At 44.6% G+C, this 27,208-nt stretch overlaps 1 protein-coding gene across 1 annotated transcript; it reads right to left on the bottom strand.

Annotated features, from left to right (window-relative positions):
- Positions 1 to 38: 38 nt before the first annotated feature.
- On the bottom strand, positions 39 to 26,823 carry PLEK (pleckstrin). The gene is made up of 9 exons (XM_083730737.1): positions 26,659 to 26,823; positions 18,584 to 18,739; positions 16,163 to 16,344; positions 12,679 to 12,770; positions 11,463 to 11,647; positions 6,364 to 6,468; positions 4,212 to 4,295; positions 2,170 to 2,239; positions 39 to 637 (listed from the first exon to the last, which is right to left on the bottom strand). Exons 1-9 carry the CDS (start codon positions 26,710 to 26,712, stop codon positions 498 to 500), a joined length of 1,068 nt encoding a protein of 355 aa, XP_083586863.1. The 5' UTR covers positions 26,713 to 26,823; the 3' UTR covers positions 39 to 497.
- Positions 26,824 to 27,208: the final 385 nt, after the last annotated feature.

Here is a 27,208-nt window from a genome sequence, read left to right as displayed (position 1 = left end):
TATATATTTCCATGACATTAGCTGTAGTTTTAATACTATTAGGGCAAATAGAACTCCATTTACTTCAGTTGGAGCTTCTTACAGATACACATATATGTGAAGAGGCTGAGGGTTCGTTAAAATACAAAACTCATTTTACAAACAATTCCCCCCCAAACCACTACCATATGCAGAAATCATAAGGGTTACGTAACACTTAGTCATGCATCTGCCTTATAGTAGCATCTTCTTTACTTGGTGGTACAGGAGAAAACTTTACAGACTGTTGTGACGAGGCCAAATGATCCTGTTTTGGATAATGGGAAGGTATAGAAAGCGAACAGGACACAGGCATATGAAATACTGTGCTAATTCTAAGACAGGTTATTGTCAAATAAAAGTTTCAGAGTTATAACCACCCTGGTATCTGTGAACGAGAACAAGGCTACAGATAGCCAGTTGTGTGGAGAAACCCTTTGAACAAGAGGCACTAGTATTTTGCTAGAGTTTATAGTTCTTCACTTTCCAGTCCTGGAAACCACTTGAACGGCCTTGATCCATTCTGTACGTTCTGTGGAGGTGGCTGCTTGCAAGACGTAGTGGACCTCATTTGCAGTAATGATTTCAAACAGGTTGCCCCCAACATCATTTTTCTTGCCTAATTGTGAGAGAAAGAAGACTGTGAGCAAAGGAGTCTGGGAGCTGTTTCAGTTCTTCTGGCTCAATGGTCTCTTCCATTTTCACACGACTCTCGCAAACACAATTGAAATTCTTCCAATTTCCATGTAGAAAATCAACTCTACATAAATATATAAGCCTGTATTTCATTTGAAATTGGGAGTCATATCTGCCAGCATCATGGTTAGCCATGCCAGTGACCTAGTATGGTTGGGCCTGAGCCAGCACTAATGGTTAGAAATGTTGATCGTTGTTCCCACCCCTTTTTTAAACCTCTCTCATGCTCTGTTTAGGCAGTGTATGGATATTAAATACTGATACTGAAAAGACAGAATAAATCACAAGAAAATTCTAGCCAATGCTGGTTTTACCTGCAGGCAGATTTAAGCATAAATGAACAGATCAAAATGCCTTCGTGACAAGGAAATAGGGATGGGGAAAGGCATTCAATTCAGCTCACATTCAAAGATAATTCTATCTAATTGACATATTAAGAGGGAGATGCTGATTTTTTTCATGTGACCGCCCCAGTTTGGGAATCAACAAAACTGAGTGTTTGAGCCATTCGCTTCCAGGCCTCGAATATGTTAAGAAGCAGGGATCACCAACCTTTTTAGAGCACCAGAGACATTTTGAATTTTGAAGGCATGCTGGGGCTGCCCATCACAAAATGGCTGCCATGGAGGGGATGTGGCATAGCACAAAACTAGAGTGGCAACCACCCCTTGACCAGGGCCATCTTAAGCATATGTGGCGCCGGGGTGCAAGGATCTGCGGGTGGGCTCTTCCCCGGACTCCAACTCTAGGGCCCCGGACTCTTAGCCTGGTGCCCCTGAGAGCCCGGGTGCCCCGCACCCCTGGTGCCTATGGTTAAGACGGCCCTGCCCTTGACAATCTTATGCATGGTGTTATGAACTGAAGTTCTCACCCTGGGCCAGCAGGGGGATACTGTAGATAGTTTTCACTCAGGTCTGCATATGCAAATAAGGCATTGAAAGCGACATTCAGTGATTGGATAGTGACAGAAAGTTGCTACTGTTGTTTTGTATAAGCAGGTTAGCTGAACCCCTCAGCCCTATTCTGTTCTGGACTGTGAATAAACAAGAGCTGTCTGAAGAATCGCTGTGTCGTCTGATATGTTCACCCACAACTTAACACATACGATGGAAAGTCAGCTATACACTGCTGTTCCTGTCTAAAACCAAGAGGCAGCGTTCCTCAGTACCAGGAGAAATCTACAAGGCAGCCATACCACTCTTGTTTCACAGAAATCTCTTAGAAGATATTGGCACATTTTGCTTCACAACTTTCTTTCTGAGAAGACTGGAGACTGGAGGACTGGAGACTTACTTCTTACTTGAAAGGAAGGAAGGAAGGAAGGAAGGAAGGAAGAAGGAAGGAAATGTCTGAGGCACCCGCCCAAGGGCACCCCCAGAAGTGTTACAAAGACTTCTTAGAATGAGGCATGAACATGCATGGCACGAGGGACGGTCTCTATGTGCTGCTGCTTACCATCTGGTGCATCTTCAACCGCTGTCACCACACAACCCCTCAAGTGAATGGCTCCAAGTGGCTCTTCCCCCTGAAATGATTCAAAATCAAACCATCGTTAGCTTGGCTAAAAACTCATTCTGGAAGCCATTTTTCGCTTCCAGCTGAAACCAACACGACAGAAATTATTACGGCCATCCGTGTGTGGGTTTATGCAGGCTATGGTGCAATCTAGGAGGAAATCATGAAGAATTGAGTCTCTTATCTTGGTTAAAAACTCATTTTGGAATGAGATGGACATGGCTATGGCTGTGTGTGTGTGTGTGTGTTGGCACAGGCTATAGCATAGCTGTCAACTTTCCCCTTTTCTTGCAAGGAATCCTATTCGGAATAAGGGAATTTCCCTTAAAAAAAAGGGAAACGTTGACAGCTATGGGCTATAGGCAATCGAGGAGTAAAACCAGAAAATCAGGGTTCTTCAGTGTAGAAGAAAGGTGAAGGAAAGTAGGTTTCACCCGGAGTTACTGACATTATGAACCATGTGGAAATAATGAAAAGGTTTTTTCCCCTCTCTCTCAGACACATAACGTTAGAACTCAGTGTATTGGCAGACGGTCAGAACAGATGGAAGAAAAACTGTGCTAGAACAACAGAACAAGCCGCAAAAGTTGGGGGATGGGAGCCACTTTGCTGACTGAAGCTCATTTGACAAAGCCTTTCTGAAAAAGGTGCATTTTGTACTCACTGCACACACCCCAAAATTGGGATACTTCCCCTTTATTTAGGTATTTATTAAATGTGACTAAACTAGAGAGCTGTTTTAGAACATACAGCGTTTTTGGCTGCATAAATCTATTCAGTTATTTTATTCACTTATTTTAACTTCGGGCTGCCATATGTCCGGATTTTTGCGGACATGTCCAGGAATCAGCCAGCAGAATGGCATCCAGGTGGATTTTTGCAGAATTTGCAAAATGTCTGGGAAACCCAGACATATGGTGGGGAGAGGTGTCATTTTTTCAAAAAAATAATCCATAAAAAATTCCAAAAAAGGCCGGAAACTTCTTCCTTTTTGTGTGGAAATGTTCCCAAAAAGAACTCAACAACTTTGACCTACCGCCCCCCCCCCCAAAAAAAACACCTCAACAACTTTGTCTGGATTTTAACTTTTGGAATATGGCGGCCCTATTTTAACTAGCCCATGTTTTAAAAAAACGATTGTACTGCTGCCATTTCACTTTGCATTGTATTGCGTTTTTATTACACATAAGCTTCCTTGCGTGGGGTTATGCCCTGAAAGGTGGCCTATAAATAAGTTGATAAAATATATTAGAATATACAGCCCTGAAGATACAGCAGCAAGAATTCTAATAGCAAGAAATTGGAAAAGCGAAATTATCCCTTCAAAGATTGAGTGGCAAGCCAAATTGATAGAGTATTTACAATTAGCAAGGAGAACAGGAACAATGAGAGGAAACTCAACACAAGAAGTTAATAAGGAATGGATAGTAATTAAGGAATATCTCAAAGGGTACTGTGACAATGAAAACTTCATGGCAGATATTGAATGAGCCATGTAATATAAAGTAATTGTTGGAAAACATCAGATTTAAGATGAAGAGAAACAACTTTAGGAAACTGTGTAAATAATAGCTTAAAGGTAAAATAGTACAATGGGTTTAGTTGGAAGTTTCTTTTCCTTTGCTGATGTGTACTTCAGATAAAAGTATAGCCTTTTTCTACTTATACTTTTATTTCTTTTAATTCCTTTTTTCTTTTTCTTCTTTTCTCCCCCCCCCTTCTATTTCAATTCTTTATAATCTTTATAATTTATGGAATGTATGGAATGTATGTTGGTATGGAATGTATTTTAAGGTTTTTCTTGTTCAATAAAATAAATAAGTAGAAGAAGATGCTTTAAAAAGAAGATGCTTTAATTTTTAAAAAGAAGAGGTCCCAGCTACTGAACACAATTCACATAAACAATCCTGCCACTCAAACCCATGATTCTGAAGGCGGGTTTCATATCAAATGTCCAGCAAAACCACAGAAAACGGACTTACCCCTGCAGGATCATAGTAATGCATGTAGGCAGGGTCTTCTCTCAGGACAAACTTTCGTACTTTCCAGTTTTTCCTCCGATGCCCCTAAATAAATGTAATGAATGTATGACTTTCATTTTCTGCACTGCAAGAACAAATCCCAAAAACAGAACTGAAGAACACTATGGTAGCTAAGCAAGAATGGTGACGTAGCTGCACCCAGTGCTTTTTTTCTGGGGGGGGGGGGAGTTGGGGAAACTCACCAAGAAGTAAGTTTTTTTGTTTTGTTTATTGCAGATCCAGTCACATTGCAACACCCCACCCCCCCGGGCAGTGGCTAAATGTAAGATATTATTAATAAACTCAAGCAGACAGGGATCTGGATTAGAAATGGCCACAACTTTATTGATTACAGATATAGGTGGATTTTTGGCTCAGGCATTGGGTGTATATCTGTTACAGCTCCCCTCTCCCCTGGCCAAAAAAATAATTGAAAAGGTAAAGGTAAAGAGACCCCTGACCATTAGGTCCAGTCGTGGCCGACTCTGGGGTTGCGGCACTCATCTCGCTTTATTAGCCGAGGGAGCCAGCATACAGCTTCCGGGTCATGTGGCCAGCATGACTAAGCCGCTTCTGGTGAACCAGAGCAGCGCACGGAAACGCCGTTTACCTTCCCGCCGGAGCGGTACCTATTTATCTACTTGCACTTTGACGTGCTTTCGAACTGCTAGGTTGGCAGGAGCAGGGACTGAGCAACTTTGTCGCGGGGATTCGAACCGCCAACCTTCTGATCGGCAAGCCGTAGGCTCTGTGGTTTAACACACAAAATTAATTTTAAAAAGGTACGTTTCTGCTCAAAAAAACCCCTGGCTGCATCCCAGGAATGTCAGAAGGAGAGTATCCATGGCTTTTGCTGGAGTTCTGCTGTTTTTGCTGCCTCAGCACAATCAAGACCCTAAAAGTTATTTCACTTCATTTTATTTTAGGGATGTATATGTCACCCTTCTATAGAATTCCCAATGCAATTAAAATTGACCTCTAAAACCAATTGCCACATACAGTATCTTCATTTTCAGAAGCCTGCTGGTTCTTTCTTGGGTGGGAAATAGCCATTACAGTTTGTCAACTACTGCTCTAAACTATTTTTCCCATGAACCACTTGAAAATTGCTAATCACCACTTAATGATTCTTTCTGCCTGTTTTAGCAATTGCAATGCGATGTGCTAGATGCTGTATGATTTCTTACTGTTTCCATTGCTTCCTTCATTTCTTATCTTTTATTTGCCTTCCACAGAATTCAATTTGCAATCCAGCAAAGTACAATATAAGAAATTAAAGAAGCAATAAAAAAATCAATATGTCAATTTAATGTGAACATGCTGTGGACCACCTGAATAAAGCTCACAGACCACTGGTGGTCTAGAGACCACAGATTGGGACCCCCTGGTCTAGAGCACAGACTATAAGAGTATTATTCCCAAGAAGGAATGAAGATCTGTGGCAACAGCTTTTACAGGTCAGTTGTAGACCTTAGGCAATATATTGTTCAGCCTCAAACTAGCTATAATGCAAGCTTTTCTTGCACCAATGCTTACATCAAAAAGCCTCTTAAAAGTGTTCGCTTGGGTAACTCCAAATACACACCCTTTTTATAAAGTGGTACTTTTGCTTCCTTATAAAACTCAGTATCTCTTGAAATAATTCAGACTAAAGAATGTCTCTAAAGTACTAGAAAGAAAACACAACATTTAGAATTCATTTCCCCTTCACATTTTGGATACTGTGCCACTTATATTCCTGAAAGTGCCTCAAAATTGACGGCCAATGTTCTATTGTGGATTCAGTCTGTGATCATTTCCTCTCAGCGCTGCAATTTCTTCTTAGGATTGCATGAAGCAAGTGACAAGCTCAGTGAGTCACATGGTTATAAAATCTTCATATGCCCCGTGCGTGACGGCAGTGTTGCAATTCTGTTGGAATTGGGCAAAACCAGATTGATTGTGACATCCCCCTTGGAGGATTTGAAGGATGCTGATCGCTACTGAGCAACACAGCACAGCTATGAGAGTCAAGAGAAGTTTCAGCATAGGCAGTTTTCCTAAGAAGGGTTATATTTCTGTACTATATTGACTACTTTTCTGAGCCATCACAGCCACCAAGGTCTATACCAACCTGTTTCAGTAAACATCCCTGTTTGACCACTGTGCCTCTGAATTCTTCCTTGAAGATCCCATCATCATCACTGGAATTCCCTTCACTGAAGAATCCACTGTCTGCCTGTTTTAAGGAAAGAACAAGACCATGTTGCTAACGTCACCTGAAAGAGTTTTGATATGTACTGAGTGAATAGGATCCAAAATGCAGCAGTTTGATTGGTTCTAGAACAATGGGATCCAAAATGCAGCAGTCTGACTGGTCCTAGAACAATAGGATTCAGAATGCAGCAGTTTTATTGGTCCTAGAACAATGCAGCAGTATGACTGGTCCACAGGAGCCACCCAATCCAGCTCCAGGTGGAAGTGAATCCGCAACCTGATTGGCCTACAGGAGAATCCCAGAATTAGCCAATCACCTCTGACCCATTGTGTAAATAATGTCCATAAAGCAGATATTGTGGGGGAAGTTTCATTCCTCACTACTATGAGCTGAATAAAGAGAATGAAATCCATATTCGACTCCGAGTATATTTCAAGTTTGATGTGTTACTCTAGATTCATTGCTTTGCAATGAAGGTTAAAAGTATTTTAAAATAAGGCAGCAAATAATGTCAGCATCTGCTGAACTTTCCAAAGCTTCCAAACAAATAGGATGTGAGCTCAATCTCTCCCCTATCCCAGTATTGGGATCCCACTTGTCATTCTTTTACCTGGACTACAGGCTAAGATTTATGCATCGTAGTGAATGCATGCACCATGCACAAAGCATGTGTATAGGAAGTATGCACCAAATTCCTTTTTCCTTTGTGGCAAACAGCATTTTAAGGTACTTCCTCTCTGATGTGATCAGTAGAGGCTCAGAGAAAGTTCTCGCCTTGCTTTCTTGTGCATACAAGTCAATATCCGAGCGAAATGGATTGAGCAACTGAAATGCAGAATATGGAGAGTACTCTTTCTTCCTCTCACTGGTCACACTGGAGCAGGGTGGGGTGGGGTCAAGGGAGGGTTAAATAACTCTTCTCTTCATCGGCATTCTATGAAAAAGAAATTTAGAGTACCTAATTTAAGGAAGCCCTTGTCATGGAGGAGTGAGTCAGATGGCACAACCATAATTGTTCAGCAACAAAATATGGCGTGTGTTTGTTTTTCTTTCTTAAAAAAGTTGCCAACTAGAGTTGTAGAATCTCAGGACTGATTATATGGGACCTTGCCAACAGCTATGCAACTAGCATTCCCTTAGACAGCATCAGCAAATGAAGTTGGCAATCTAGATAATCATGCATACAGAAGACTGAGAAGGCCAGTCTTAAGGCCAAAGTAGTTGTGGAAGTGAGAGCTGGACCATAAAGAAGGCTGATCACCAAAGAATGGATGCTTTTGAATTATGGTGCTGGAGGAGACTCTTGAGAGTCCCATGGATTGCAAGAAGATCAAACCTCTCCATTCTGAAGGAAATCAGCCCTGAGTGCTCACTGGAAGGACAGATCCTGAAGCTGAGGCGCCAATACTTTGGCCACCTCATGAGAAGAGAGGACTCCCTGGAAAAGACCCTGATGTTGGGAAAGATGGAGGGCACAAGGAGAAGGGGACAGCAGAGGACGAGATGGCTGGACAGTGTTCTTGAAGCTACCAACATGAGTTTGGCCAAACTGCGGGAGGCAGTGGAAGACAGGAGTGCCTGTCGTGCTCTGGTCCATGGGGTCACGAAGAGTCGGACACAACTAAACGATTAAACAACAACAAACAGTTGTGCACTGGTTATAAAGCACTTTTGTCATGAAGTGAAGCACACAGGGGATGGAGTACAATGTACCTACTCCTTACCTTCCCATGCTTCATTGCTTAAATCCACACCACAAACTCCAATTCCAAAAGTCTTCAAGCAGTGGAACAGGGGGAGGTAAGAGGGTGAAAGAGAAGGTTCATTCCCTCTTCCACCCCCGCGAGCTCCATTTAGTGATAAAAGTAGAATCTCAAACTCACTAGGATGGATGTACCAAATCTAAGGTCTGGTTTTATAGAATTCACTGTAGTGCTAAGTAGAGTATGGACATGGGGAATGAGGTCTACTCATGCAATGGGACTTTCCCCTCTTTCCTTCCCCCATTCACGCACACACCCAACCTTTTCTGAGGGCTCCCCTTACAGTGGTGCCTCGCAAGACGAAAATAATTTGTTCCGCGAGTCTCTTCGTCTAGCGGTTTTTTCGTATTGCAAAGCACGGCCATTAGCGGCTTAGCGGCTTAGCGCTATTAGCGGCTATTAGTGGCTTAGCAGCTTAGAAAAAGGGGGGGGAGGGAAAAACTCGCAAGAACTCGTAAGACGTTTTCGTCTTGCGAAGCAAGCCCATAGGGAAATTCGTCTTGCGAAGCACCTCAAAAACGGAAAACTCTTTCGTCTAGCGAGTTTTTCGTCTTGCGAGGCGTTCGTCTTGCGAGGCATCTGTACTTTTCAGAGCAGATTAGAGGGTGGGGGGGGGAGAGGATGGGTGTCAAGGAGCTGTCAAGAACCAGGTTATCCACAGGGTAGACACATATACAGAAGGCACGGAATGAAATTAGCTTATTATTAGCAAAACAATAACAAGAACAACTTACCAACAATACATCAATGTCCCTGTTTCATCTTAACTCGATGAAGGCATTGCTGAAACTAAACCCTAGGTATGCCCCTCCCATCTATGCTCTCACTCTAGGTTCCTCCCAAGCAAACGAAGGCTGTGTTGAGGGGGTGAGCTCCTCCTCTGGGCCTGTCTGGCATAGGACCCTCCTGGAGCGAGGGGTCAGAGGGGGAAGAGAGTCTGTAGGACTGGGACTGTCTCTATACCCTTGACCGCTCAGGTCTCCTGCTTCTATCAGTTCCCAGCTCATCCCTTCTGCTGACTGCTCCTCAGTCGTTCCCCCCCCCCCAGGCTCTGGGCTCTAAGTTATGGTTACCAGACATCCCTGTTTCCCGGGGACAGTCCCTGGATTTGCAAATCTGTCCCCGGACAAAATCCGTCCCCGGAATGTCCCCGGATTTCATTTAATGTCCCCGGATTTATATTTTAAGTGTTGTAGATGTATTAGTAGGGAATGAATGTTGCATGATTGCTTCAATACACATCATACATATGGGGACTACCAGCGAGGCAAAATGGTGAGCGCCATGGCAGCGAGCAGCTCCTGAAGCCAGCAAGAGCCAACTGCACTACCAGGCTGGCTCCGGGCTGCTGAGACTGCCACTGCCAAGGGGGAACCACAGACCCCTCCCCCCGTGACCCAAACTGAGTCGGGAGCGAGAGCGCCCGGCTACCCAGCCGACTGCCCAGCGGCACTCCAGGGCCAGGAAATCCCCGGAGCCGATGCAGGGAGAAGGAGGAGAGGAGAAGGAGAAGGAAGAGAGAGAAAGAGGAAGGAGAAAAAAGAGAGGAGCCCTGACCTTGCCGCACCACTGCCGCCACCGCTTAGGAGGAGAAGTAGGAGAGCACTGGGAGGGCAAGGACACATGGCCAAACCCAAGCCCGACCCGAGCCTACTCTATGGCAGCTAGTGCTCCAAAGGAGCAGACCGGGGCCCAGAGGAAGGATATTACTTCTTAATTTTTTTTAAAAAAATAATAACTTTTTTTCTCTATTTTTAAAAAAAGTGTCCCTGGATTATATGAAAAAAATCTGGTAACCTTACTCTAAGTTGTCATCCTCTTGGGCTGGCAGCCTCTATCACTCCTCCTGATCCAGCCAGTCCCTGACACTGGAGAGGCCCATTACATGGGCAGACCACATTCTATACATGCAGCAACTCTGTTGATTCCCACTCATAATATCCAATATTAGTTATACTCAGCGTAGAACCCTTCAAATAAATGGACTAACTTCAGCCCATTAACCTCAATGGATCTACCCTGAGTAGAACTTCACTGAATTCAACCCTGTATTTCCAGAAGGCCTGTGGAAATGGTTGGAGTCATATATTTACAATTAACCCTCTTAGGATAGGAAAATACCCACAAAGATGTAAATGGAATACATTTACAGAAGAAGTCAAGGCAGCTTCCTCTGAAATGACAGCTAACTGAAGCCAGGTCTTGCACTTCAGTGATTCACAGTTACTAGCTTTCGGAGGAACGCTGGCTTGCTCTGTTGCTTCTGCTGAAGCAGAGGGATGCCAAGTCATTCTTCCTCCCAAGTGCTTTGCAATAAATTAAATAAATTAAAGGCTGGGAAGCAGAGATTTAAATATAAGTATCCAAGACATATTTAAAAAATTGTGGCAGCTAGGGGGAAAAACCAAACCAATGCTGCAATCCTGTAACAGTCAAAAGTCAATCCTTGTTACTGCATAACTAACACATCCAGTTTAAAAACAGAAGGAAGGATTCTGGTTGAAGGTAAAATTAGATGAATCATGAAACTTCGGGGGCCAATCAGGTAGCATCAATATTTGAAGATGTTTGCACCAAACAGACCACCTTTCAGCTCTGATCTCACCAACTGCAGTAGTGAAAGGTGATTAATTTGTATCAAACAATGTGGAGTATGCGCCCTGTGAAAAAAGTCAATGGGGAGCCCAAGTGTAGTACCAGGAAAGGTAAAGGTAAAGGTAAAGGGACCCCTGACCATTAGGTCCAGTCGTGACCGACTCTGGGGTTGCGGCGCTCATCTCGCTTTATTGGCCGAGGGAGCCGGCGTACAGCTTCCGGGTCATGTGGCCAGCATGCCTAAGCCGCTTCTGGCAAACCAGAGCAGCGCACGGAAATACCATTTACCTTCCCGCCAGAACAGTACCTATTTATCTACTTGTACTTTGACGTGCTTTCGAACTGCTAGGTTGGCAGGAGCAGGGACCGAGCAACAGGAGCTCACCCCGTCGCGGGGATTCGAACCGCCGACCTTCTGATCTGCAAGTCCTAGACTCTGTGGTTTAACCCACAGCGCCACCCGCGTCCCACCAGGAAATATACATGGACATATATTTCAACACACATGCACATATATACAGTATACACCTACCCACAGAGACTGCATTAGATGAGACCCTCATATTGCAGCCAGTCTGGAAAGCTATGTTTTCTAGGGTTCCCGTGCTGCCCCACCTCTGGCGATCTCACAAAGAAGTGTCATGCATTGCTACTTACAAAATAATAATAGGCGTCTTCGTGGTCAAGGAAGGAAGTTTCTGACAGGCCCTCTAGTGCACTCTTGGATATATCTCCAGCAGGCTGAAAATAACCTTCGTTCAACAGGGCAGATGCCAACATTTGACCCTCTTGGCGATTCCGGATAGAGTTGTTTGACAGGAGCCAATCAACCACACAACTACCTAAGGGCAAGGAAATGAACCAAGGCATTTGAGCAGAAAGGCACAAAATGAAGTACTGCAGACTGCAAGTAGTTAAGCAAATCAAAGAGATACCGTATTTTTTGCTCTATAAGACTCACTTTTCCCCTCCTAAAAAGTAAGGGGAAATGTGTGTGCGTCTTAGGGAGCGAATGCAGGCTGCACAGCTATCTCAGAAGCCAGAACAGCACGAGGGATTGCCGCTTTCGCTGCGCAGCGATCCCTCTTGCTGTTCCGGCTTCTGAGATTCAGAATATTTTTTTCCTCCTCCAAAAACTAGGTGCGTCTTGTGGTCTGATGCGAAAATTACGGTATGTTCTCAATTAAATTCAAATTGCAATTACAGTGGTAGCTCAGGTTAAGTACTTAATTCGTTCTGGAGGTCCTTTCTTAACCTGAAACTGTTCATAACCTGAAGCACCACTTTAGCTAGTGGGGCCTCCTGCTGCTGCTGCGCCGCCAGAGCCCGATTTCTGTTCTCATCCTGAAGCAAAGTTCTTAACCTGAAGCACTATTTCTGGGTTAGCGGAGTCTGTAACCTGAAGCGTATGAAACCTGAAGTGTATGTAACCCGAGGTAACACTGTACAGTTTGGAAATATGAAGCCAGTGGTGACTATATCTGGACTTGGATTGAGCCAGGCTCTGCAAATTATTCCAATTGCCAGTGAATATGTAAATTATATGAAGTATTTAGGGCTGTGTCCAGTCCATATTAAAGACTAACAAATTTGCTGTGGTATTAGCTTTCAAAACTCAAGCCCACTTCATCGGAGAGCCTTGACCATGCGGTTTTCACATTCTGTCTACTAGAAACAATTTCTCGTCTCAATGCCGCCACAGTCTGTCCAATATCTATAGGACATTTTCTCCAGGAACTGGCAGGTTCAACTATTTTGGAATGCCAACTGACATTTTCCTCCCATCAAACTGCTTCCTGTCGCGACTCCATTTTCTAGCACCTGTTTTACTCAACGGAGCATTTTTTGAAAGGGAAAAATAAGAGCTCTTTACCCGTAAAGCAGTGGTTGAAAATTTTCTTGTCCTTTTCCAGCTTCATTTCTCGTATCCCTTTGTCGGGGTCTTTCATTGAGAGATACAGTTCACTGTGCAGTGAGAGAAGTGGGGCAGAATTAGGAAACAATGTTCGATTTGGCTCTTTGGGGTTTAAATTCCTTCTGCAAATGCATCAAAGGGACTCTGCAAACTCCAGTCCTTAATGACCCCCTAATTATAGAATCAGATGTGTTCTGTGGGGAGCTTCTATACAGATGAACAAACCAAAAAAGAGCACATTGTGTAGGGGCATCCAAGATGGGTGTTTTAAAAGCACCATTTTAATGAGGCCACTCACTGCAGTCAGAGGCAGAGCTAGCTGCTCTGGCACATGCTGTCCCAGGGGGGCTGGGGTGATGTCACCCCCCCTTCAGGGATGACGCCCGGGGCGGACACCACCCCCCCGCGCCCCCTTCCTCCACCAGTGACTGCAGATAACTCATAGTGGAGCACATATTTTCTGGGTAATAGGAAGACTCTGTCATCTAGGGCTGAGAAAGCAACACCTGACTGTGAGCTTTTGACAGTCAGGGTAGCTGGTATCGTGTTAATGGACCATTAGCCTGACCGGCGAGAAGGCATTTCCTTCTACCTTATTTGCTCAAACCTGAATCACCACTTAAGCATATGGTTTGAGTCCAATGTGTGGTGTAGTGGTTAAGAGCGGTAGACTCGTAATCTGGGGAACCGGGTTCGCTTCCCTGCTCCTCCACATGCAGCTTCTGGGTGACCTTGGGCCAGTCACACTTCTCTGAAGTCTCTCAGCCCCACTCACCTCACAGAGTGTTTGTTGTGGGGGAGGAAGGGAAAAGGAGATTGTGAGCCACTTTGAGACTCCTTAGGGTTGTGATAAAGTGGGATATCAAATCCAAACTCTTCTTCTTCTTCTTCTTCTTCTTCTTCTTCTTCTTCTTCTTCTTCTTCTTCTTCTTCTGAAGTGGCGATGGGCTTGCTTCACCACTCACCCAGCCAGCAGTACAAAGCATATTTACAAGGCAATTACCAGACCCACTTGACAATGTAGCAGACAGGGGGAAAGATGCCTTAGGCCAGGGGTGGTCGGCAAGGTTTCCCTCACCTGGGCCAGTTCACTCCAGCGGAGATCTCTCCGTGGGCTGGACTGTGTGCGCATGAGCATGCGCCCGCGATTTCCAGCATCTGCGCAGACGTTATTTCCGGCATCTGCATCTGCGCAGAAGTGATTTTCGGCATCTGTGCATGTGCAGACGTGACTTCCAGCACCACAGAAGCGAGTCCCAGCACCACACTGTGCCGGTTTAGCATAGCAGACGGGGTCTCACTGAGCAGGTGGCTCTTGGGCCAGTTAAATGACCCCCGTGGGCTGTTTGTGGCTCATGGGCCTTAGGTTGCCTACCCCTGCCTTAGACAGGCATAGGAAAAGCCTACATCCTTTAAGGAGGCTCACCTCATGCTTTTATAACTTAGACAACTAATAAGTGGCCTTTCTATGAAAGCTTTTGTCCATGCTCCTTGGGAGGAAAGCAATGACAAACCTAGACAGCATCTTAAAAAGCAGAGACATCACCTTGCCGACAAAGGTCCGTATATTTAAAGCTATGGTTTCTCCAGTAGTGATGTATGGAAGTGAGAGCTGGACCATAAAGAAGGCTGATCGCCGAAGAATTGATGCTTTTGAATTATGGTCCTGGAGGAGACTCTTGAGAGTCCCATGGACTGCAAGAAGATCAAACCTATCCATTCTTAAGGAAATCAGCCCTGAGTGCTCACTGGAAGGACAGATTGTGAAGCTGAGGCTCCAAGACTTTGGCCACCTCATGAGAAGGGAAGACTCCCTGGAAAAGACCCTGATGTTGGGAAAGATGGAGGGCGCAAGGAGAAGGGGACGATAGAGGACGAGATAGTGTTCTCGAAGCTACCAGCATGAGTTTGACCATGGCAGTGGAAGACAGGAGTGCCTGGTGTGCTCTGGTCCATGGGGGTCATGAAGAGTTGTACATGACTAAACGACTGAAGAACAACAACACAGTTGTGATAATCATACAGACATAAGTCTAAACACAGGCTGCTTCCAGGCTGTTCCCTGTTTTCAGGTGGGATTCAATCACATTCCAGCAAATTCAGGTTGCACAATTAAAGTTGATTTGGAGCTCTTGCACAATAAATCTGCTTCCCTCAAAGACTGGACTTTCTGCTTCTACAGAATGTTGTGATGGCCACCAACTTGGATGGCTTTACAAGGATGTTAGACCAATTCATAGCACATATTTCCCCTTTCAGAGGCAGGATGGCTCTAACTGCCAGCTGCTGAGAACCACAAGTGGGGAAGAGTGTTGGTTTACTCATGTCCTGCTTGTGGGTTTTCAACACATATCTACTTGGCCACTGTAAGAACAGGATGCTGGGCTATATATAGGCTTTTGGACTGAGCCTGCAAGGCTCTTTATGTTACTACCCTAACTGAATCTAAGTGAAAGTCAAATTGCAAGTGGACTTGGAAACAAACAAAAAAATCACCTTCCTCTTCTGTCAATTAATATTTTAAACTTTTGTAATCTCACTGCTTTGTTCTAGCCAGGTTCTGAGTTTCTTGTGCATTTTGGGAATAGGGGAAACAAAGCTTCGCTTTATGACAATGCCTGATGCCTACATATCTGCCCAACAGCTACTGTCACAGAAAAGTAAAGAAATGATGACTAAATAAAACCAGATTATTACAAACCAAGCATGAATGCCGTTAAAATAGCTCCACACACATATATCCTTTAAATAAATAAAAAGCAGCTTTGAGAGATGGGAATTTGGAGAAGAGGATGTGTGTGTGTTTAATCCTTTCTCTACTCACAATTTTAATATGTATTTTTTCCAGGCTCCATTGGAGGATAAACAACTGCGATGGGGGGGGGGGGGAGCTGGGGAAAGGATGAAGCACTCCTCTACCTTCCCATCACTTCTCCAGCCCAAATTTCCATCTCTCAAGGCTGCTCTTCTTTTCTTTTTTGAAATCATAGCATCACATTTATGTGTAATTAAAGGTAAAGGGACCCCTGACCGTTAGGTCCAGTCGTGACCGACTCTGGAGTTGCGGCGCTCATCTCACTTTATTGGCTGAGGGAGCTGGCGTACAGCTTCCGGGTCATGTGGCCAGCATGACTAAGCCACTTCTGGCAAACCAGAGCAGCGCACGGAAACGCCGTTTACCTTCCTGCCGGAGTGGTACCTATTTATCTACTTGCACTTTGTGCTTTCAAACTGCTAGGTTGGCAGGAGCAGGGACCGAGCAACGGGAGCTCACCCCGTCGCAGGGATTCGAACCGCCCACCTTCTGATCAGCAAGCCCTAGGCTCTGTGGTTTAACCCACAGCGCCACCCGCATCCCATATGTGTAATTAGCCCCTAAGTAAACAAGTGGATATGTTCCTGCCTTTTAAATTAATATTTGAAGAAGTCTATTTTAACAAACCCCAGGTTGATGGTGGTTGGAAGCTTAATAGACTTCCTGGTAGATTTCCTAGAAAACCGTTGACCTCCCGCGATGCACTTAATGGCCTTCTTGATGTCTTTCACCCAGACATCTCTGTCCTCGAGATGAGAGGCTTGGAAGAAGTGGTCCTGTTGCTTAGCTGTAGTGAGCTTCATGACAAACTAGAAGAGAACCATTTCATAATGATTTACACTTGTCCATTGCATAAGGCTTGCATGCACCCTAGACCTTTAAAGCACATTTTCCCCGTCAAAGAATTCTGGGCACTGTGGTTTGCTAAGTATTGCTTGGAATTATAACTCTTTGAAAGGCAAATTACAACGCTCAGAATTCTTTGAGAGAAATAATATGCTTCAAATGTGCTCTAAAGGTACAGTGTGTGCAGGTTACATATATTTGTCAGCACAGCTTATATGAACAAGCAACTAACAAAACAAGCATGCACTTGCCTACTCAGAAGTAATACCCACCAAGTTCAATGGCGCATATGCCCAGGTAAGTATGTATAGAGGTAAAGGGGTAAAGGGACCCCTGACTATTAGGTCCAGTCGTGGTCGACTTTGGGATTGTGGCGCTCATCTCGCTTTATTGGCCGAGGGAGCCTGTGTACAGCTTCCGGGTCATGTGGCCAGCATGACTAAGCCGCTTCTGGCAGAACCAGAGCAGCACACGGAAATGCCGTTTACCTTCCCGCAAGTAGATACCTATTTATCTACTTGCACTTTGACGTGCTTTTGAACTGCTAGGTTGGCAGAAGCTGGGACCAAGCAATGGGAGCTCACCTCGTGGCAGGGATTCGAACTGCCGACCTTCTGATCAGCAAGTCCTAGGCTCTGTGGTTTAACCCACAGCGCCACCCGTGTCCCTTAGTATGTATGGAATTGCAGCCTAAATACAGCAGTATAAACTGCTTAAACTGGGCAAGCTGGGAAGGAACTGTAAAGTAGTATGGAACAGAATAGAATTTTTACACCATTATCCTGCTCTTAGAATCATAGAATTGTAGAGTTGGATCATTTCTAACCTCCTACATTGCAGAAATATGCAGCTGTCCCATCAAACCTGTAACCTTGGTTTGATCATGCAATACAGAAATAACCAGGAAACATTCATGTTTATACACAAAGACACAACATAGGAAAAGCTGAGTATCTACTTTATCTTAGGCTAGGGAATTAGCACAATCCACACAATATTGAAGAAAATAGGGTTGTATCCAAGGAGTGCTCAGAGTAGACCCATTGAAGCTAATGGAAATGACTTGCTTAGGTTCATTCATTTTAATGGGTTTGTTCGAAGTTGGATACAACAGTTTGAACTGAAAGGGACTTGGGATCACATGCATGCTTTCCAAAGTAGGACTATTTTAAACTATTGCTCTCATGTTGCCCGTTCCGGAAAACTGCAGTGGTCTAATCATCTTTCTGACTTCTCTGCCCAGACGGATATCTGAGAAAGGCACCGAGCACTCAGACTACTACAGTGTTCCAGGGGTGGAAACACTGAATCAATTTGCCCCAATCTTGGAAGACTAGCACAGTCTGATCTTGTACATATTGATTTGGAAAGAAATGGTCCCATCCAGTTCAGCAACAGTTACATGCTCAGACTGCTGTTCCTCCTAACTGAAGAGCATTAGTTCCAGCCAACAATTCCTACTGCCCCTCACTCAGATATGTGATTTTTTTGAAGACAGAGAAGCTGTCTCACCACAATATCAATAGCCCCAGTTCTTTATCTGTATGAAGAACTGCACTGTCAAAGTATAGTTGAGATGCATGCTGGACCTTAACAACTCTGTTTCATGTAAATTCCCATAATAACAAAAATCTGTCAAGCGAGGGCTTGTCCACCCTTCCGCTCGTCCCATGCTTTGGTTTTCTGCTTTCCCCATCTTTCTAGGCACAGGTCCAAGTGATTTTGCCATTGTCCCACCACAAAATTGGAACATCAATCCATGAAAAACCCCAAGGCTACTTGTTCTGACTGGGTTACCCCAGGGGAAAGAGGCAGGGCAAAGGGAGTTGTGAATAAGCCCTGAGTCTATCCTTAGAAAGAAAACGACCAGCATTGTTTTCTTAGAACAGGGCTGGGGAACCCAACAGCTTTCCAGGTGCTGGTGGACTACAGCTCCCATCATCCCTGACCATTGGCCATGCTGGCTGAAGCTGATAGGTGTTTGAGTCCAACATCATCTGGTTCCCCACCCTGTCTTAGCATTTTGCTGGGCTGAATTTGCATAGCATCCTCTCTAAACACTAGGAAGGCTAGTATCAGCTTCTGCAGCCAGCAAGATCTGACAATATCTTAACTACAGTGGAAAAAAACCAATCCATAGCTTAACCCCCCCCCCTTCCTGCCTGCTTTCTTCAGTGTACTTCAGAAGACATGCATACTCACCATCCTTTTACCAAAATCCTGGCAGGGACTTGTGAAGGTGCTTCCCTTCAGAGGAATCATTCCTTTAGGGCTGTTGTCTGTCTTCTTCTTAAAGTATTCAATTCCGTCTTCTAACAAGACTACCCACATGGGTTTCCAGGTGTTAAACATGCTACCCTGTATGCAAACAAGACAAAATTATCTATGCATCCTGTGACAATGCCAATGAAAGCATTTTTAATGAAGTTGCGTCTAAATAAATCCTTATTTATCCAAAACATGTCAAGCACCTATCAATCCCCAAAGACACAAGGAGATTCTGAAAGCAATGTAACATACAGTATTAGGGTTATTTATTCATTTCCCCCACCCATACATTTAGATCCTTCCTTTCTTCTATCATGGAACCCAATGGCTCCCAAGCTTCTTCTTCTTTGGCAATCACTCATATCCGAGTAAGGAGGTTTCCATGAACATGGTTTTAACAGTGAGTCCATAAGTAACTGTGGAGGCCAATTCTGGATCCACACATCCTTACACAACATGTCTTCCTCCCTTTCATCCTGAGTTTGAGCATGACACCTTTGGTAAATGTTGTTCTCCAACTGGAGCGCTCGCAGGCGAGTGTTTCCCAATTGTCGGTGTTTATACTACTTTTTTATATTTGCCTTGAGACAGTCTTTAACCCACTTTTGTTGACCACCAGCATTACGCTTTCCATTTTTAAGTTCGGAATAGAGTAGCTGCTTTGGAAGAAGATAATCAGGCATCTGAACAACATGACCAGTCCAACAAAGTTGATGTTGAAAGAATCATTGCTTTGACACTGGTGATCTTTGCATCTTCCAGTACACTGGCATTAGTTTGTCTGTCTTCCTAAATGATGTGTAACATTTTTTGGAGACACCATTGATGGATACTTTCAAGGAGTTGGAGATGGCGTTTATAAGCGGTCCATGTTTCACAAGCATGCAGTAAGGTTGGTAGTACAATAGCTTTGTAAACAAGCCTTTTGGTTTCCCTGCGAATGTCCCAAACCTCAAACACTGTGCACTTCAATCAGGAGAAAGCTGCACCCGCAGAGCTCAGGCGATGCTGGATTTCAGCATCAATGTCAGCCCGTGTGAAAAGATAACTGCTTGGGAACCATTGGGCGGTTATCTTTTCACAAGGGCTGACACTGATGCCGAAATCCTAATCAAAACACTGACCTTTAACGTTGATGCTTTAAAGGTGCATCAAATGTGCTTTGTATATATGGGGTTGATCTGTTCTTATGTGTGTATTCTACCTTTTAATGAAATGAAAGGCGTATACAACAGGCACAGACCCAATAGAGGTTTGGGTTCCTGCAGAAGTCCTCTCTTACTTTTTTCAGCTGCCATTCTGGAAGAATGCCTTACTCTTAACAAATTTGATGTTTGCTGCACTGGGCTCCTCTGGGAAGAAGAGCAAGATGCAAATTAAATAACTAAGTAAATCGTGCCTATTCCTAGAGCTGGGAGAGGAATTTGACTGACCCGATATTCAAACACCTTAGACAATATAATTTTTGTATCAAATGCCATGTGATCTCTGCAGTAGTCTGAAAAATAATAGGGGAACAGGGGGTTAAGGGAAAAGGAATGCTGAGCATTATGAACAGTGGTTAGGTTAGAACAGCATTTAGCGGTGACTTGCAATTTCGCAGTTCTGTATAAAGTGTGAAGCAACTAGCTTGGTTACTTAATTCTCACACTATACTGGCTGTTTTGAGGTTTCTCCAAGAAGCAAAAACTAACATACCAATATATTAAGAAAGCAGGCATGTTCAGCTGTATGGCTTTAGGACAGGGTTTTAAAAACAAGATGCCCCTGATTATTTGACAGAGGCTGGTAATTTGTGATTAGGAAAATAACATATATATGATCTATTGTGTACCTGTAAGTAGTGGCCAGCAGGACTGCACTATAACATAAAGCAGTTGAAAAGAAGAGGTCTCTAAAACCAGACCCATAAAGCTTTAATTAATTGCTGCCCATATTGGGGTTTCTGAATTATTTGATTCAGTCATGGTTTGAAGGCATAATGTTGGCTCAGTTCAGAAGCTCTGTACACATCACAGAAGGATGTCATTGCTTGCTCAGGTCAAGGTTGCTCCAGGGGATGGGATGGCAGGCAGAAAGGAGAGAGAAGTGGAAGGGCCAGAGAGGGCGCTATAAGGCTCAGGGACTGCCTTTGAATGATGACTGCTCATTGACATTGCACAGTGATGTCACACTGAATGTAACTGACCCGCATGAAGGACTCTGTGATTGGATACAGAGACACGGTATGCACTTTTAATAAAAACACATTAGAAAGAAAAAGGAAAAGAAAGTCGCTTTGGATAGAAGGAGTTATGTTAACACAAAGGGCTAACAGCTTGTTGCTGTGCTCACTGTAAAAGTTGAGCCCAGAATCCCTTTTCAGTGCCAGGGCAACGCCCTGAAACATGAGACATAACCATTCAGGAAAGTGCCTCAGAGCAGCACAGAGTGCCCTGTCCTCACCACAGTACAGTTAGGGTCACATAATTGTACTCACATGAGATCAAGAAGCAAAACTTAACAGGCAAATCGTGTAATTTCCCCAGCACTTCTCAACTGAAGAAGCTGAGAAAACCACAAGGTGCTGTCCCGTGTGAAAGCGAGAAGCGTTCTCTTTCGTTACAATATGTATGCTGTTTGTGAAATGTAGTGCAATTCTGAGGGCTGGTAGAGAGGTTGCATTCAACCCTGGGTTTGAGATTCTGTCCCCTGGTCACATACGTCTACTCAGATTTACAGCCCATAGACTTACACTGAGCTTTCTTGAGTCCCAAGTAACTCAGTACAGTCGTACCTCGCAGTGGCGTAGCGTGGGTTGTCAGCACCCGGGGCAAGGCAAGTAATTTGCGCCCCCTAACCCGTGGATTTGCGCCCCCCAACCAGTGGATTTGCGCCCCCTAACCCTAACCCCCAGATGTTGCGCCTGGTGCGGCCGGGCCCCCCTGCACCCCCCACGCTATGCCACTGGTACCTCGGGTTACATATGCTTTAGGTTACAGACTCCGCTAACCCAGAAATACTACCTCAGGTTAAGAACTTTGCTTCAGGATAAGAACAGAAATCATGCTCTGGCATTGCGATGGCAGCAGTAGGCCCCATTAGCTAAAGTGGTGCTTCAGGTTAAAAACAGTTTCAGGTTAAGAATGGACCTCCGGAACAAATTAAGTACTTAACCTGAGGTACCACTGTATAGGGTTATAGCTTTAGAGTACCATTGTATACCGTTAATTGCTTTCTCCCTAGCTTGCTGTTGTTACCTATTCATATTGTAAGGCTTCGCAATACAAACCACTAGGCCGGTCCTGGTTAGGGTCAGGGACAACTGGAGATCTGAGGGCACGTCTTGGTAAAGCGGTCTATATTAGCTGACAGGCAGATTTTTGCTTCAGCGGCAGCACCATGACCAAGGCAAGGGAGCTGCCATTTCAGATCTCCCACAGTGACTCAAATGATGCTGCGTCTGATCAGCTGCTGCTGCCTGAGGGTGCTGAAAGCTGGCGCTGGGCCTGGGTAGGGATTCCTTGAAAGGGGAAGGGTTGCAGTTCAGAGCATACAGTATGCTTTGCAGACAAGAGGTTTCCTGTTTGATCCCTGGGGTGTCCAGGTAGGGCTGGAAAGGACTGAAGTTGTGGAGAGCTGCTGATCAGTGTCAACCATACTGAACTAGATCAATCAATACAGTGGTACCTCGGGTTAAGTACTTAATTCGTTCCAGAGGTCCGTTCTTAACCTGAAATTGTTCTTAACCTGAAGCACCACTTTAGCTAATGGGGCCTCCCGCTGCGCCGCCAGAGCACAATTTCTATTCTCATCCTGAAGCAAAGTTCTTAACCCGAGATATTATTTCTGGGTTAGCGGAGTCTGTAACCTGAAGCATATGTAAGCTGAAGCGTAGGTAACCCGAGGTACCACTGTACTAAGATTGTAGGACTTCTTACATGTATGGGATGTCCGTTCTTTGTGCACGAAGGCCAGAGAATCTTTGCTGCCTTCTGTGATACCTTACGGCTTATAATGGCAATTTTGTCCTATTTCATGTAGAGTCTGATTTTCTACATTGAAATCGTGGCCACAAAATCTCTTCTTCGGAATTGCTCCCAAAGTTCTATCCTCATACGCATTGTGCACCATCCCAAAAGAGACTTGTAGGCTCTGGCTTGGAAATAATTAATGGGTGATTTCATTTCTGAAGAGCTTGTAGGGCTTCACAGGTTGTGATGTACATGAGAGGCAAACTGTGTTCTCTAGAACTGATATTCAAATGACTAGGGCTTTCTCTTCCTGGCACGCATGCCTGGAGCTCGCAGTAATATTTCTAAGGCAAGCTGGAAGAAGTTTGGCTTTGGAAACCCCAACCCCTGGAACCCAAACTGAGTTCATGTAGGGGAGGGAGGGATTTGTTTCACTTCCTGTGGTGTAGTAGGTTAGTCAGATGGAAAAGAGGACAGAGCTCCTGTAACTTACCGTATTTTTCGCTCTATAGGACACACTTTTCCCCCTCCAAAAATGAAGGGGGAAAGTGTGTGTGTCCTATGGAGCGAATGCAGGCTTTTGCTGAAGCCTGGAGAGCGAGAGGGGTCAGTGCGCACCGACCCCTCTCACGTTCCAGGCTTCAGGAAGCTATCCGCAAGCCTGCGGAGCCCGGCGGGAGTTCCCAAAAGGCTCCGCAGGCTTGCGCACAGCTTCGGGGTGGCTGCGCAAAGGCTCCGCAGGGCGGCAGGGTGAAGGCACCCCGCCACCCTGCAGAGGCTTGAAAGGCTGTCCCCAAAGCCAAAACAGTGAGACGGGGCGCTGCGCAGCCCTCCGTCTCGCTGTTCCAGCTTTGGGATGGCTGCGCAAAGCCTCCGCAGGGCAGCGGAGTGAAGGCACCCCACCGCCCCGCAGAGGCTACAAAGGATGTCCCCGAAGCCTCAAGCCTTTGGAGTGCAGCTGCGCTCCAAAGGCTTCAGGGATCTTTGAGGCTGGTGGTGGGGGAAAGCAGCGCTTCCCCCCACCGCCTGCCCCACAAGCTCGGGGGGCAGCGGCAAGGCCAGCTATTGAACGCACCTTGAACGCACCTTGTTTCTGAGGGGGAGAACAAGAAAAAAAATATTTTTTTTCCTATTCTCCCCCTCCTATGGTCCGGTGTGTCCTATGGTCTGGTGCGTCCAATAGAGCGAAAAATACGGTAAATAATTATATAGACGCAAAGCTACACTTGCTGAAATTCCTATGCAATTAGTAAAGATGCAGGAGACCTGTCCTCTTTTGCATCTACAAACACTCCCCCCCACACAATGTGCTTTTGTTTTAACCCATTGTTGTCTACTCTTTCAATCAATCAAAGAACGGAGCCAAGACAGAAGTTCCCTGAATATTATTCTCAAATGAATAATACTTCTTTTCTTTTCTTTTTTTAGGAGGGGAAGAGATAGAAAACTAGAAGTGTGGCCTCTGGGCAACTTCCCCAAAATACCACTTCTCCTTTCCTTTGAGTCTGTTACACCACATGCCTAAACACAACGGCTGCTGCCCCACCTGTTGAACACTGAGAATTGTACCACATATGTTCTGCTGGTAAGTCAAGCCCATGGCCAGCTTGCCCCAGATGAGAAAGCCATCCCACATCTGTTGTCATAACCCAGCCCCAGATGGATCTAGGAGTGGGTAGATCTATCAATTTGGGTTCATTTGCATATCATTTTTCCAACTTAAGTTCAGGTCATTTCTGCAGGAATGTGCAAATATTTATCTTTCTAAATTCTCATGAAGACTTGATCACATTTTAGTGCTAATTTCTCCCAGTAAACAATTTTATTTGTGTGTATGTGGAATTACTAACACACATATTTTTTGCAAAACGCTCTCCCTGAATATAATGCATTTCTGTATGTTAATATTATTGATACATGTATTTTTATCCACATTTAACCCTCATATATTTCTTGGCTAGGGAAGTGGCAAAATTCAGAGAAGTGTGAATCTGGAAGAATGGCTGTGTTTTGCTTTGTGTATTTCCTAAATGCATCTGTTACCTTTGTATAGCTGACTACATTCTAGCCGTGTAAAAGTCAGAAGTATACACACACACACACACACACACAGAGAGAGAGAGAGAGAGAGAGAGAGAGAGAGAGAGATAACTTCATTCAGGCAAGCAAGAGGCATTATTGCAGGGAAAGAGCACATTCCAGCCAGGCAAAAGCATGTGGAGCATGGCTGCTGAGGGCAGTGGCCTGGAGAGAGTCCCAAGGGCCAGATAGAGATGCTTGGAGGGCCACATTCTACCCCTAGACCTGAGGCCTCAGACCACCACATCTCAGGAATCACTCCCTTCCATATGAATCTGCTTGATTCTGGTTTTCCCTTCACCAGCTAAAGAGAGAAGGTATTTTCAGTTGTGGCACCTAAACTATGGAATAGCCTGTGAAAAGAGGCCCCACGCCTTCTCCTGCTTTTAAGATTAATTCAATCAAGTGGGCATTTTTTTATTTGAGCCTTTGATATGTCTTTTGTCTGCTGTTGATAACGGTGTTTATAACACTGTGTTATGACACTGCTGTTTTCTTGTTAAGTTTGTTTTTAATAATAAGAATAATAAGAATAAGAATAATTTATTATTTATACCCCACCCATCTGGCTGGGTTTCCCCAGCCACTCTGGGCGGCTTCCAACAAAACACTAAAATACAATAACCTATTAAACATTAAAAGCTTCCCTAAACAGGGCTGCCTTCAGATGTCTTCTAAAAGTCTGGTAGTTATTTTTCTCTTTGACATCTGGTGGGAGGGCATTCCACAGGGCGGGTGCCACTACCGAGAAGGCCCTCTGCCTGGTTCCCTGTAACTTGGCTTCTCACAGCGAGGGAATCACCAGAAGGCCCTCGGCGTTAATTCATATGAATTGCCCCCGAAAAGTAGGGTATAAATGTCCAAAATAAACTTTAGGCAAAGATGAAGCGCCAACTCTTTTGTTCTTGTTTGTGGCACTCAGAATTCCCCAACAGAACAGCTTCTGCTTTGGCAAGTTCCTTATCAGCACACAAGAAGCCTCTTTTGGTTCCTCCCTTGCCATCTTAGTTGGTCTTGTGGTCTGGGCATTTCCTTGTAGGGTTTTCCTACTCATCAAACATTCCATCAATCCTGTATTGTAGGATGTGGGTGTCAATTACCCCGGAGGATTCTCATTGGTTTAGAGAGAAAGATCACTTGCTTTAAGTTCAGTCTTCTGTGGTCTCATCCAGCATCATCAAATAAATATTTATTATTTGTACTTATAGCCTGCCCTTCACCAGCTGATGCCAGCTTTTTTGGCTAGTCCATCTTCTTGAATTATGCTGTCTCTCTATCCAATTTCTCCACAACAGGCATAATTCCATGTGTAGAATCATAGAATTGTAGCGTTGGAAGGGACCACTAGGGTCATCTAGTCCAACCCCCTGAAATGAAGGAATCTTTTGCCCAACATGGGGCTTGAACCCAGGACCTTGAGATGAAGTGTCTCATGCTCTACCAACTGAGATATCATGGAAGAGGCATGTCTGCCCTGCCCCCCTGCCCCGCTTGCCACTGCATGCTCACAGAAAACAAAAGGCACTCTGTATTTCAAGCATACCATATTTTTCGCTCCATAAGACGCACCAGACCACAAGACGTACCTGGTTTTTGGAGGAGGAAAACAAGAATAAATATATTCTGAATCTCAGAAGCCAGAACAGCAAGAGGGATCACTGCGCAGTGAAAGCAGCGATCCCTCTTGCTGTTCTGGCTTCTGGGATAGCTGCGCAGCCTGCATTCGCTCCATAAGATGCACACACATTTCCCCTTACTTTTTTAGGAGGGAAAAAGTGAGTCTTATAGAGCAAAAAATACGGTAAATATTACAGAGATTAGCGAAGGCTTTTACGTTCTACGTAAATGTCCTGTCTTTCTGCCTGAGAGTTATAGCTCTGAGGTTCACACGCTCAAGCATAGTGAACTTGGCATTTCAGTTTGTTCAGATCAAGCATTGCCGTCCCACAGCTTTTGTCCAAAATGGTTCGCACGTACCTTCTTGACGAGGTATCCTTCCCTGATACGCCTGGGTTCTCGCTCGGGTTCCATCTCCGCGCTGCTCCTTCTGCTCCAGCAGAATTCAAACACATCTGACAATGCAAAGGTTTCGCCAGCTGCATTTATACAGCTGTCACTTTCGCAAATCCCTCTGCTTGTTAATCACATGAAAGCAGGCTCATTTCCTCTTCCGGAAGAAGGAAATGCAGAACCATGTGTACATGGTAAGTTAAGAGCTTTTAAAAATACAGTATAAACTAATAATAACATTGTTTACACTGAGCTCTTAGCACAAACTGGGTGGGGGAAATAACCACCAATGTATTTTCTTTTTCCAGAAGTCTCGGAGAACAGAGCTTCTCTTGTTAAATTAAGTGAGTACACATTTTAAGAGGTGCTCTTGTGGAGTGGCAGCCTGGGATATTTGACCCAGACAAAAACAATGAAGTTCTCTTAATGACAATGACCCGGCAGCAATGGTATCACAACACATCTTTTCAGCTTTGTTTAGGATAAAGAACATTGAGGTAGGATTCTCCCCGGATAA

The sequence above is a fragment of the Podarcis gaigeae genome, assembly GCF_964106915.1.
Source record: "Podarcis gaigeae genome assembly, chromosome: 3".
In the NCBI taxonomy this organism is placed as follows: Eukaryota; Metazoa; Chordata; class Lepidosauria; order Squamata; family Lacertidae; genus Podarcis; species Podarcis gaigeae.
Note: the sequence above shows the minus strand (reverse complement) of the source record. Positions and strands in the feature narration are given on the sequence as shown.